The sequence below is a fragment of the Poecilia reticulata genome, chromosome 1 (genome assembly GCF_904066995.2).
Source record: "Poecilia reticulata chromosome 1, P_reticulata-male-v2, whole genome shotgun sequence".
Classification (NCBI taxonomy): domain Eukaryota; kingdom Metazoa; phylum Chordata; class Actinopteri; order Cyprinodontiformes; family Poeciliidae; genus Poecilia; species Poecilia reticulata.
Window position 1 is genome coordinate 662,237 of NC_088830.1, and position 13,634 is coordinate 675,870.

The 13,634-nt window shown below is 43.8% G+C and overlaps 1 protein-coding gene across 7 annotated transcripts in view; it reads left to right on the plus strand.

The window, feature by feature from the left end:
- Positions 1 to 13,634, plus strand: part of ern2 (endoplasmic reticulum to nucleus signaling 2) — a 95,728-nt gene that overhangs the window by 62,061 nt on the left and 20,033 nt on the right. For all 7 annotated transcript variants that reach the window (XM_008405687.3, XM_008405727.3, XM_081605146.1 and 4 more), the window contains exons 19-20: positions 1,083 to 1,282; positions 3,483 to 3,630. In XM_008405687.3, the coding sequence (XP_008403909.2) occupies positions 1,083 to 1,282; positions 3,483 to 3,630 (348 nt within the window). The remainder of the gene's footprint in view (positions 1 to 1,082; positions 1,283 to 3,482; positions 3,631 to 13,634) is intronic.

A 13,634-nucleotide genomic window follows, 5' to 3' on the forward strand; every position in this document is an offset into this window, starting at 1 on the left:
CATGTGGCACTGCTCCTGCCCCCCCTTTTCTCCCCCACTAGCTGAAGCTTCTTCCTGGCAGCAGAATAAGCCACCAATGACCATTTTCTTGCAGCAATAAGTTGTTTCTCCAGCATTAACACAACATTGGACACTTTGTGGGGACCCAGAAATTCAACCACACACAGGAGTACTCAAAGGAAAAAAGTTTAAATTTAGTTTCAAATTCTGGTTGCACCTCAGGCTGATTTAATTAAACACAGCTCTGAGAAGAGAGGGGAGAAAGCTGGTGATACACAGAGGGAAATGTTCAGCTTCACAAACCTGTAGAGCAGTGGTTGGGTAGAGCAGAAAAACTGAGGGTTTGACGACAGGGAGGTGTAGGTAACCAGAGTGAACATAGGGGGAGCAATGAATCAAAGATCTCCACAAAGAGATCTGAAAAGCAACATCCAGGGACATCAGGCTGAGGTGACCCGATTATCGTTAGGTCACCTCAGCCTGACGATAATCAGGCTGAGGTGATACACAGGAGGACAGAGAGAGCAAACTTAGCTGGAGGGGCAGGCAATACTCGGTGGTCTTGAGGCAGAGGCTTGGGTCAGGGTGCAGAAATCCAAAACAGAAGGGATCCGTGAAGGGCTTGGCAAGGGGCAATCCATGGGCAGAAAAGGGTCATAGAGACACTGAAGACTTGGAAGGAAACGCTGGATCTCTACTGGCTCATGGCTGCCGATAATCTGGCAAAGGGGCAGAGGCTGAGAGGTGTTTGAATAGGGCAGGACCCAGGTGGAACAGGTAAGCAATCAGGCATGGCAGGTGAGCTGAATGAGTGACTAAACACAGCATGGACATGACAGAACATGAATCATGACAGAACAGCAGTGCATTCACAAGGTCGATTAACAGTGCTAAGATAACAATAGTAGGTCTGGCATGAGGCCAGTCTTTTCACAGATTATCTATCTCATATACTGTCACAACATGGTAAAAATTTTTACAAATATTTAAAAAACATGTTTTATAAAAGTTACATACTACAGCTTTAAGAAATATTTTGTTGTTGTTGCAAATTAAAGTTCCTCCGTCTTTTCCTTATGAAGTCCATCGTGACCTCAAGCCCAGAAACATTCTCCTCTCTGGGCCAAATGCTCTGGGTGAAGTCCGAGCACTCATCTCAGACTTTGGACTGTGTAAAAAGATCCCAGACGGTCGGAGCAGTTTTTCACTGCGCTCTGGAATACCAGGAACTGAAGGCTGGATAGCTCCGGAAGTGCTGCGAGAGACGCCTGGAAACAAGCCTGTATGAAAAACTGAACTTGAATTTGCTTTCTTATATTCCCTGTCTTAGTTTTTGTTTTTTTAGAACTTTCATTTTAATATTTTTTTACAGAGCAATTACACAGCCATACATCAGCAATAGTTAACAGTGTGGACGTTTTTCCACAGCTTAAACATCTCAGCATAACATTTCACAATTTCAGCATCACATTTGTGATTTCAGCATCACCATACAGTGCTAAAATAAGGATGCACTTTGGATGGCATATCTTGGCACCACACACCAAAAGCCAAATTTGTTGGACTTATTTACATAAATAAAGCTTCTGCTGGCCCCCCTCTTAGACTAAAAGTAGCTTTTTGAAGTCTTAATACGTATATTATCTTTTAAATTTGGTACAATTCCCTTACTTTTTGAACAAATGTGGTATAGGAGGGCAGTTCTAATTGCATCCACTTGATTGTAATGCGTTTAAGGGATGTTGTAAAAAGAATATTTAAAAAATATGCTTTGGCCTGTCCTAACAAACCAGCTGGGATAATACAGAGTAATGCACCTGTTACATCCTGGAGATATAGTTTATATGTAGCCTTGTACACCTCATCTCAAAGTTTTGTAGTTTGGGGCATGACTAAAAATGTGTGTATGATTGGGGACCGCTGAGCAGTTTCTCCAAAACAAGCTTGGTACTTTGGGATCTATCTTAGCAACTACTTCTGGGGTGCTGAAATATCTACTAATAATTTTCCATGTATATTCTCACCACACATTTGAGTTTGTAACTGGATGTTCCTAAGTCCAAACTCCTTCCCATGTTTCGTCAGAAATAATTTTGGTCATCTCTGCCTCCTATCTTTGTTTTGTCCAAGTGGGTTTGTTAAGGTTCATTGACAGAAACACGTATAACTTTATCAGTTTCTTACCCGCTTCCCCTTTTTGGAAATGAATTAGGAAGTTCTCTATTGGTGTGGGGTTTTGTACTCTTTCCCACTTCCTGTGTGTAGACAAAAAATAACACAACTGTAAATATTTAAAGAAATCCCATCAGATGAAAATGCCCACTCAACTCTTCAAATGACATAAGGTTGTCCCTGTCGAATAACTGATGAAGAAAGTCCCTGTTCAGCCCATTTTGAAAAAGTTTAGTCTAAGAAATTGGGAGTGAACCTCTTGGCAACTTGAAAGCAACTAGTACTTTGTCCCAAATGCTAATTGTGGTTCTAGTCCACAAAGGCAGTTCCTTTATTGGAATATTTAAAAATGGAAATGCATTTAACGATGCAGAGCAATGGCTCAATGCTCAGCCATCTTGTTTGAGAATCCTGTTGGACCCACAAAATTAAAGGTTTTAACTGTGCTGCCCAAAAAGAGTATTTTAAAACAGGGAATTGAGATCCCTTCTGTCTTGCTTCTCTGTAGCGTTTTCTATTTTATGTGAGGGCACTTGCTCTGCCATTTGAATTTTGATCTAATTTTATTCTAATAAGCAAATGTGAATTTTGGTAATCCAAACGGTAACATCTGGAACAAATACAATAAAATCTGGGTAACAGATTCATGCGAATGGTTTCAATGTGGACAGAATAAGGACAAAGGCAACGCTGACCTTCACACTAGGTCCTTATATGTTTAACCCCTAGTGGAATATTGCTATTGACATCTGTTGCCTCTGTCTTATCAATATTTATTTTATAGCCAGAAAAATACTCAGAAACAGAAATCATTCCTTTCAAACGCAGTATTGATGTAGGATCGGACAAATACAGAAGAACATCATCTGCGTAAAGATATATTTTATGTTCCTCTGTGCCAATCAAAACCCCTTTAATTTCATCATTGTCCCTAATGAGTTGGACCAATGGCTATCTAGATGCGACATTGTGCAATTAAAATCTCCGACCATAATCAGTAGGCCGGAGCTGTACTCTGCAATCATATTGAAAACTCATTTAATAAATCCTGGTGCATCTTCATTTGGAGCATATACATTTATAAATGATACTGCTGTTCCATCAATTATCCCATTTACCAACATAAATCTACCCTTCCTGTGTTTATGTACTAACATTTCAGTAAAGTTCGACCCTTTTCCTACCAGAACAATGTGACAAATAGTAAGCTTTATCAGCCCAAGACTTATTTAGTTTTGTATCTTCTACATCTGACAGGTGTGCTTTTTTGGTTTTTTGAGATTCACTTGTTCCTCCTACCATTTTTCCAGACATCAGCGGTGGATGTGTTCTCAGCAGGCTGTGTGTTCTACTATGTAGTCAGCAGAGGGCAGCATCCTTTTGGCAAAGCTCTGAGACGGCAGGTCAACATCCTTTCAGGAGAGTACTCACTCTCACACTTCATGGATGACATTCATGGTGAGGACAGGACTTATATCCTTAAGTTGTTTAAAATGAGACAAAGACAACCTCACGTTCAATCTTTTGGCTCATTTTTTTTCTCTCTCTCATTTACTATGACGTGGTTTATATTTCTGTTGCATAACTAATGCTGGACAGTTTCTTATTTGAAACTGTCCAGTTAAAGAGCTCCGGCCGGAGGCCGGATTTCCGGCTTTTGACCAAACGGTCCGCTTCAACCAAACTAGTCTCCAGGCTTTAAAGAGCTCTGTCTACAAAGATGTCTGCCAATCAGAATTCTAGCTCCCGTGTTCTTGATCAATGACTGTAAAACGGTTTGTAGTAAAGAAGCGCATGCGTTCGGTTCGGCAGTTAAATCAAATGCGATATGAAAAAAGATGGGAGTTTGTCTGACCCGGTAAAGAAACACGTTTACTTGAGAAAGGAATTTAAAACAAGTGGTGCTGGGCATGGCTAGAGCAAAGAGGACAAGACAGAAAGTTGGTGGACATTTTTACAACAGGGGGCGCTGGGATTCCTTTGGGGGGCGTTTGGTGGAAGGTAAACTTTACACCTCACAATCACAACAATACCAGTTTAGACTTTGAGCAAATTAGCACTTTGAGATTTTTTCTAATGAAAAGTGCGATACAAATTAAATGTATTATTATTATTATTATTATTATTATTATTATTATTAACTTGCTAAAACTGTATTTCGTAGCGTTCATTTTATGTTGCCACCGGCGCTGTAAGTGGTCCGGTATGAAACGGGTGTGATAGAACAAAGGTACCACAGCACTTTTAAATTTCAACAATCAGAATACATAAATTGTTTCCTTTGTTTTAAAAAGTTTATGTCAGTCTGCCTTTTCCCCATCGATACGGTTCCCGACCGCCCTACGGGGTAAAAAAAAACGAAAAAGAAAACAAACGAGGCGCCCATTGTGCAAAACTCTGAAACAAGAGAAGCGGGACATAAAACGGAGCGACGAACTAGATGTGAATTATAGCATAAAAACAGAAAATCTGATGCTAAACAGTGAAAAATCAACACATGATGTGAAAAATGACGATTAGGCGGCGCAGCAGCTGATGAGTGAAAATTACTGATGGTCAATAAACGATAAAATAAATCTAGCAACAGGAAAGAAACTAAAGTGGACAAAGCAATAAACCAAGAGAGGATAATATTAATCAAAGGAAACTAAATGGAAATGAATGAAGAACAAAATGCAAGAATAAACTAAGAAACTAAAGTAAATACAGAGGAATAAACTGGTATGGCAAGACCTTTCAAGCAATAATTATTACAGAGACTGTATGGCAAGAATAAACAGACACTATTTCCAGATAAAAGGTACAATAATATTGTTGAAGTCCGTGGGTTTGTTGAGACCATATCTAATACTGAGAATAAATATATCTTACAGACCATAACAGTAAAGAACTGATCACTTAATAAATATAAATAAATATATCAAATCTAATTAAAAACAAATGTATTTATGTTTTTAATTAGATTTGATATATTTATTTCTTCAATATTATTTTTCATGTCAGTGTTTATGTTATGAGGCTGATGACTCCATGACACTTTCAATTTGACTCATTAGGATTTGATTAAGAACCAGATTTGTTCTTTGTAATTTCTGTCCAGTAAAACTATTAATCTATGTTTTTGTCTCATATTTGTATGGCATTTAAAGAACCTGGAACTTTTGTTTTTCCACTGAAAGCTCTAGTTTGCACAATAAATGCCATGTGGGTGAAATTTTATGGATTATACTCTGATGTCCCATTTTCCTGAAGGCAGCACAGAGCTGCAGCACCAGAAACCGACAGAAACACTGAAGAGAAGAAGAGTTATGATTAATGTAGTTACAGTTCTATCCATGTTTTAATGTTGCAAAGCTCAGTCATTATAGATCAAATAGTACAAAGTTTAAACTGGCATGTTGTACATCTTTTATCTCTTCATTTTGTGGAATATTTAACAACTAGAAAATGGTACAGAACAAGAATATTTTTCCACTTGTAACATAACCACTATGTTTGTTTTTTTTCTGGATAAAATACATTGAAAGGTAAATGTATCATATGAGAGACTTGAATTGCCTGAATGTTTAGAATAAGTTACAAATCGAAGAAAAGAGATAAAACAGCAATCAAGGTTCGCCCAAGCGGCGCGGATCGAGCGCTTTAGGAGCTGGATTGGAGCTTGCACCCAAGAAACGCCGCCAGGCGCAAGAGTACGCCAATTGGCTAGAGGACGCTGACGGATCGAGAGGACGCCACCGGGGAGGAAAAGAAAGACATTCCCGGTGAGATCTGGACTTTACGTTTCTTTTTGGGGATTTTTGGTGGTACAACTCCTTTTTCTAATTTTTTGGGGCGGGGTTTTTTGACGTGTTGGATTTTTCGTTTGGATTGGGACTTTGGATTAAAAGGGAGAAAGGCTCCCAGGATATGGAACTCTTTTGTGGACAATATTCGCAGTAATAAGGATTGAGAGTTTTGAACATTTATCTATTTGGGTTTCTTTACTGACATGAACTGAGTGAATTAAATCTATCCTAAACTTATTTTGAGTAATTTTTGGTTACTGATTTATTTATCAAGATAAAGATTATTTTCTTAGTTTGTGGTTTTTTGTAATAAATCATTGTGGCTAAAAGTCAAACAAAATTTTATTCTGAGTGGTTGACTATTTATTTTTGTTGTCAATTTAACTGGTGTAACATATTTTACCTGATGCCTGTGAAGTATCCCCCTTGTGTGTATTTATGAGTTCCGCTTTAAATAGAAGCCGAATTTTACAGAATGGTGGCCAGTATGGGGACTGAACCCATGACCTTGGCTTTATCAGCCCCACGCTCTGACCAGCTGAGCTAACCAGCTCTGGGATCCCAGGTGGAAAAAGATTGTGCTGGTGTCAAAATCTACTGGGGGAAAGTGGATCAGCACAAGGCCAAAGGGAAAGGCCCAACCAGGGACGCCAGAAATCCCAGAAGGTCAGCCGACTCTGTATCTGTTGTTCAGCATGGCTCTGCATCCTCCCTCCTTCATGTTCCCATAGAGGTGCGTGACAGGATGTATAATGCTGTACTGGATACAGCCTGCACCTATTCCTTGATGAGAAATAGTCAGTGGAAAATAATTGCTCGAGAAGGAGAGGTTTTGAAGCCAGCTGACAACCAAAAGTTTGCACTTGCCGATGGCAAAACATATAGTTCCTTAGGGAAGGCAACAATCCTTTATGGGTGGCATGCGATGATGTGGTCTTTAGAGACCTTTGTGGTGGAGGATAATAACCTCACCTTTTCCATCATCTTAGGTCTCGATTTTCTGACCAAAACTTCTGCCATTGTCAACCTAGGCGACCACACATATGGGGTAAAAGGGCCAAAAGGTTATACTGTTTACCCTTTTTCATCTTCAGCTGCGGCCGCATCATCTGTACCTGCTAGTTCTTCTCCAATTCATCTGATCCTGGCTCTGCCCATAGAGGAGAACAAGGCATCAACCACAGAGTCATATCCTTGGATGACAAAGCAACCACCAGAAGTCCAGAAGCTTTTGGAGGCCTGGCCATCTGTATGCTCAGATACATTGGGTAGAACATTTGTGGAAGAACACAGAATAATGACCACAGATGAAATACCCATTCGCTGCAGAGCTTACCGGGTGTCTCCTTTCAAGCGGCAGATAATAAAAGAACAGATTGATGGAATGCTCAAAGATGATATAATAGAGCCATCACAGTCTTCCTGGGGGTCCGCTGTTGTCCTTGTTCCCAAACCAGACAAATATTTTCGATTTTGTGTGGACTACAGAGCTTTAAACACCAAAACTCTTCAGGATGCCTATCCCATGCCCATCATCCATGAGTTGTTGGAGTCAATGACTGGAGCAAACATTTTCAGCACCCTGGATTTAAAGTCTGGCTATTGGCAGATGGCAATGGCAGAGGACAGCAAAGCAAAAACTGCTGTTATTACCCCACTTGGACTTTATCAATTTAAGTGCATGCCATTTGGATTGAAAAATGCAGGAGCATCCTTTCAACGTTTAATGGAGAAGGTTTTAGGAGAGCTACGTGGAAAAATCTGCTGTGTGTACATCGATGATGTGATTGTCTTCTCCGCCACTCCTGAGCAACACCTGAAGGACCTGGACACAGTATTCGCAAAGCTACACCATGCCAATTTGTCCCTCAATCTTAAAAAATGCAACTTTTTCCAGCAACAACTCAAGTTTCTTGGACACATTGTGTCAGCAGAAGGTGTTCATGTGGATTCAGAAAAAACCCATGCCATTACGGCTTATCCAATTCCATCTAACCATAAGACTCTTCAGAGATTTCTCGGGATGGTTGGTTGGTACCACAAGTTCATCTCACACTTTGCAGACATAGCTGCGCCTCTTTATCAGCTGCTCAGAAAAGATGTACGTTGGGAGTGGACAGTGGACTGCCAACGTGCTTTCATGACACTGAAGAAAGCTTTGGTGGAATCACCTATACTGGGGCAGCCAGATTTCGAGTTACCATTCGAAATTCATACAGACGCCAGCGATGTTGGTCTGGGAGCTGTCCTGGTCCAACCAACCCCTGATGGAGAAAAAGTCATTGCTTTTGCTTCAAGATCACTGATAGGAGCAGAGCACAACTACTCCACCTGTGAGAAGGAATGTTTGGCGGTTGTTTGGGCCGTGGAAAAGTGGAGACATTTTGTAGAGGGTACAAAGTTCACAGTTTTCACGGACCATGCTGCCTTAACCTGGGCATTCAATTGCCCCAGAACCAGTTCTAGATTAACACGCTGGGTGTTAAGGTTGCAAGACTTCAATTTTGAAGTACGATATAGAAAAGGAATGCACAATGTAGTGCCAGACGCTCTATCATGAGCGATGCCTACTGACTCGGCTGGACCAGCACATGTAGCCCTGAATTCTGCTAAAGCCATGTTGGGCGTACCCCTATCATTAGCAGAAATCAAGGAAGCTCAGGAAAAAGACTCAGACCTCATGGATATGGTCCAGGACCCGAGATACCAGAGACCTGGCAGGAGCCTCTTCTGCAAAGTTCACGATCTTTGGTATAGGAAAACTCCTCTAAAAGATGGCATGAAATATCAGCTGGTGGTTCCCAAGTCTTTGGTTCCTCAGTTTCTCCAGTACTTCCATGATCGTCCGTTGAGTGGACATCTGGGCAGGCTAAAGACACTTCTCCGGCTGTTGGAGGTTGCATGGTGGCTGTCAGTCCGTAAGGATGTGTGGACTCATGTAAAGACCTGTGCTGTTTGTCAGAAGTACAAACCGGACAATCAAGCTCCAGCAGGTTTTCTGCAACCCACACCTCTGACTGAACCCGGGGCAAAACTTGGGGTCGACTTGATGGGACCTTTTCCACGCAGTAAAAAAGGAAATGTCTTTCTTTTTGTTGTGATCGATTACTTCACAAAGTGGGTGGAAATGTTTCCTTTAAGAGACAGCAAAAAACAGAAACTCATCACTATCCTCCGGGAGGAGATATTCACTCGCTTTGGAGTTCCTCAAAGCCTGGTGTCAGATCGGGGACCCCAGTTTACCAGTCAAGAGATGTCCAGTTTTTGCTCTGCGTGGGGGGTAAAACACCATTTTACCACCAGCTATCATCCCCAATCTAACTAGACTGAACGGGCTAACAGAACTATCAAAACAATGATAGCTTCATTTGTTGGACATCAGCACAATTTATGGGACCAACATATCTGGGAATTCCATTTCGCCATCAATAGTGCTCAACATGAAACCACAGGGAAAGCCCCTGTAGAGCTAATGTTGGGACGTCAACTTCAAGGGCCATTGGAAAGGATGATAGCCAAACCACCATCACCTGAGCAAACCGTATACAAATTGTTGGAGCGACACAATGAGATGAAGGAAGCAGTCAAACGGAAAGTTGGGATAAGTCAAACCCGACAAGCCAAATATTATAATGCCCGGAGGAAGGGTGCACACTTCCGGCCGGGAGATTTGGTCTGGGTCAGGTCTCACCCCCTTTCCAAAGCAATAGATAATTTTTCCGCAAAGTTAGCGCCAAAGTGGTCAGGACCAGCTACAGTGAGGAAACAGTTAGGCCCAGTAAATTATCAGCTCCAGTGGAAAGACCATCAGCAAGAAACGAACACAGTTAATGTGGTTAACTTAAAGCCCTATTTTGGGGTTCAGCCTCCCTTGCCTCCGGCTGGGGGGGGGGGGATTGTAACATAACCACTATGTTTGTTTTTTTCCTGGATAAAATACATTGAAAGGTAAATGTATCATATGGTTTGTATAACAGTGATTGTTATTTCGTTAAAAAAATATTCTGTATTTCCACTTCTAAAACTGATTTTTGGGCAGGTCATATTGGTTTTTTAGGTGTGGCTGACATTAATGTATAAAAAGGGGCGTGTGCGTCGGCGCGCAGCGGCGCAATCAGAGAGGAAGACACTCACCATCAGGTCCGTGCAGCGGGAGACTTGAATTGCCTGAATGTTTAGAATAAGTTACAAATCGAAGAAAAGAGATAAAACAGCAATCAAGGTTCGCCCAAGCGGCGCGGATCGAGCGCTTTAGGAGCTGGATTGGAGCTTGCACCCAACAAACACCGCCAGGTGCAAGAGGACGCCAATTGGCTAGAGGACGCCGACGGATCGAGAGGACGCTGACGGATCGAGAGGACGCCACCGGGGAGGAAAAGAAAGACATTCCCGGTGAGATCTGGACTTTACGTTTCATTTTGGGGGATTTTTGGTGGTACCACTCCTTTTTCCAATTTTTTGGGGAGGTTTTTTTGACGTGTTGGATTTTTCGTTTGGATTGGGACTTTGGATTAAAAGGGAGAAAGGCTCCCAGGATATGGAACTCTTTTGTGGACAATATTCGCAGTAATAAGGATTGAGAGTTTTGAACATTTATCTATTTGGGTTTCTTTACTGACATGAACTGAGTGAATTAAATCTATCCTAAACTTATTTTGAGTAATTTTTGGTTACTGATTTATTTATCAAGATAAAGATTATTTTCTTAGTTTGTGGTTTTTTGTAATAAATCATTGTGGCTAAAAGTCAAACAAAATTTTATTCTGAGTGGTTGACTATTTATTTTTGTTGTCAATTTAACTGGTGTAACATATTTTACCTGATGCCTGTGAAGTATCCCCCTTGTGTGTATTTGTGAGTTCCGCTTTAAATAGAAGCCGAATTTTACACACTCTGATTGGCTGCTGTTAGGCCTACCAATTTTAACTTGAATGTTCATTGCATTTTTCGTAGACATCTGTGAAAATAATTTCTATTCACATTGCCTTTTTGTTCTCTGGGAAATAATTTTTGATAATAAATATTAGAGATGTGCCGATCAAGTTTTTCCTGCCGATACCGATCACCTATGAGGGCCGATCACCGATACCAATCACATAATTATTTTATTTTTTTTATCATAAACACTACAGGTTACATTATGTTTATGTGGAAAAAGGAACCATGAATTCACCTTAATTTAGGCAAAAACTTGTTTTTAACAACTTTTTCCAAGAAGAAAACTAAACAAAACAGGCATTGTGCAAATTGTACTGCTATCAATAATACTATCTTTAACAGACTGATAACATATGAAGGCTCTGAAGAGGCTAAATAATGCAAAGAGCCAAAATAAAACCTCTCAACATTGCCAAAAAAATTCAAGTATAAAACTTAGCATCCATCCATCCATTTTCTTCCGCTTATCCGAGGTCGGGTCGCGGGGGCAGCAGCTTCAGAAGGGAGGCCCAGACTTCCCTCTCCCCAGCCACTTCTTCCAGCTCCTCCGGGGGAATCCCAAGGCGTTCCCAGGCCAGCCGAGAGACATAGTCCCTCCAGCGTGTCCTGGGTCTTCCCCGAGGCCTCCTCCCGGTGGGACGTGCCCGGAACACCTCACCAGGGAGGCGTCCAGGAGGCATCCTTACCAGATGCCCGAGCCACCTCAACTGGCTCCTCTCGACGTAGAGGAGCAGCGGCTCTACTCTGAGTCCCTCCCGGATGAACGAGCTTCCCATCCTATCTCTAAGGGAGAGCCCAGCCACCCTGCGGAGGAAACCCATTTCAGCCGCTTGTACCCGTGATCTCGTTCTTTCGGTCATGACCCAAAGCTCATGACCATAGAGGAGGGTGGGAACGTAGATCGACCGGTAAATCGAGAGCTTCGCTTTTTGGCTCAGCTCTTTCTTCACCACGACGGACCGGTACAGCGCCCGCTTCACAGTAGACGGTGCCCCAATCCGCCTGTCGATCTCCCGTTCCCTTCTTCCCTCATTCGTGAACAAGATCCCCAGATACTTAAACTCCTTCACTTGAGGCAGGACGACCCCCCTGACCTGGAGAACGCACTCTATCCTTTTCCGGCTCAAGACCATGGCCTCGGATTTGGAGGCACTGAGCCTCATCCCGGCCGCTTCACACTTGGCTGCGAACCGCTCCAGTGAGAGCTGCAGATCACGTTCCGATGAAGCCAACAGGACCACATCATCCGCGAAAAGCAGAGATGTGATCCTAAGGCCACCAAAACGGATCCCCTCAGCACCTCGGCTGCGCCTAGAAATTCTGTCCATAAAAGTAATGAACAGAATCGGTGACAAAGGGCAGCCTTGGCAGAGTCCAACTCTCACCGGAAACGAGCCCGACTTACTGCCGGCAATGCGGACCAGACTCTGACAACGGTCATACAGGGACCTGACAGCCCGTATCAAAGGGCCCGGTACCCCATACTCCCGGAGTACCCCCCAAAGGGCCCCCCGAGGGACACGGTCGAACGCCTTCTCCAAGTCCACAAAACACATGTAGACTGGTTGGGCGAACTCCCATGCACCCTCCAGGACCCTGCTGAGGGTGTAGAGCTGGTCCAGTGTTCCACAACCAGGACGAAAACCACACTGCTCTTCCCTAATCCGAGGTTCGACTATCCGACGGACCCTCCTCTCCAGGACCCCTGAATAGACCTTACCAGGGAGGCTTAAGAGTGTGATCCCCCTGTAATTGGAACACACCCTCCGGTCCCCCTTTTTAAACAGGGGGACCACCACCCCAGTCTGCCAGTCCTGGGGAACTGCCCTCGATGTCCATGCGATATTGCAGAGTCGCGTTAGCCAACACAACCCCGCAACATCCAGAGCCTTAAGGAACTCCGGGCGGATCTCATCCACCCCCGGGGCCCTGCCACCGAGGAGCTTTTTGACCACCTCGGCGACCTCGTCCCCAGAGATTGGAGAGCCCAACCCAGAGTCCCCATGCTCAGCTTCCTCAACAGAAGGCATGTTGGTGGGATTGAGGAGGTCTTCGAAGTATTCCGCCCACCGTCGCACAACGTCCCGAGTTGAGGTCAGCAGCGCACCATCCCCACTATAAACAGTGTTGGTGCTGCACTGCTTCCCCCTCCTGAGACGCCGGATGGTGGACCAGAATCGCCTCGAAGCCGTACGGAAGTCTTTCTCCATGGCCTCTCCAAACTCCTCCCACGCCCGAGTTTTTGCCTCAGCGACAACCCGAGCTGCATGCCGTTTCGCCCGCCGGTACCCATCAGCTGCTTCTGGAGTCCCACAGGCCAAAAAGGCCCGGTAGGACTCCTTCTTCAGCTTGACAGCATCCCTCACCGAAGGTGTCCACCAACGGGTTCGAGGGTTGCCGCCGCGACAGGCACCAACAACCTTGCGGCCGCAGCTCCAATAGGCCGCCTCGGCAATGGAGGTACGGAACATGGTCCACTCAGACTCAATGTCCCCCAACTCCCCCGAAACGTGTTCGAAGTTCTGCCGGAGATGAGAATTGAAGCTCCGTCTCACAGGGGACTCCGCCAGACGTTCCCAGCAGATCCTCACTACACGTTTGGGCCTGCCAGGTCTGACCGGCTTCCTCCCCCACCACCGGAGCCAACTCGTCACCAGGTAGTGGTCAGTGGACAGCTCCGCACCTCTCTTCACCCGAGTGTCCAAGACATACGGCCGCAAATCCGATGAGACGATG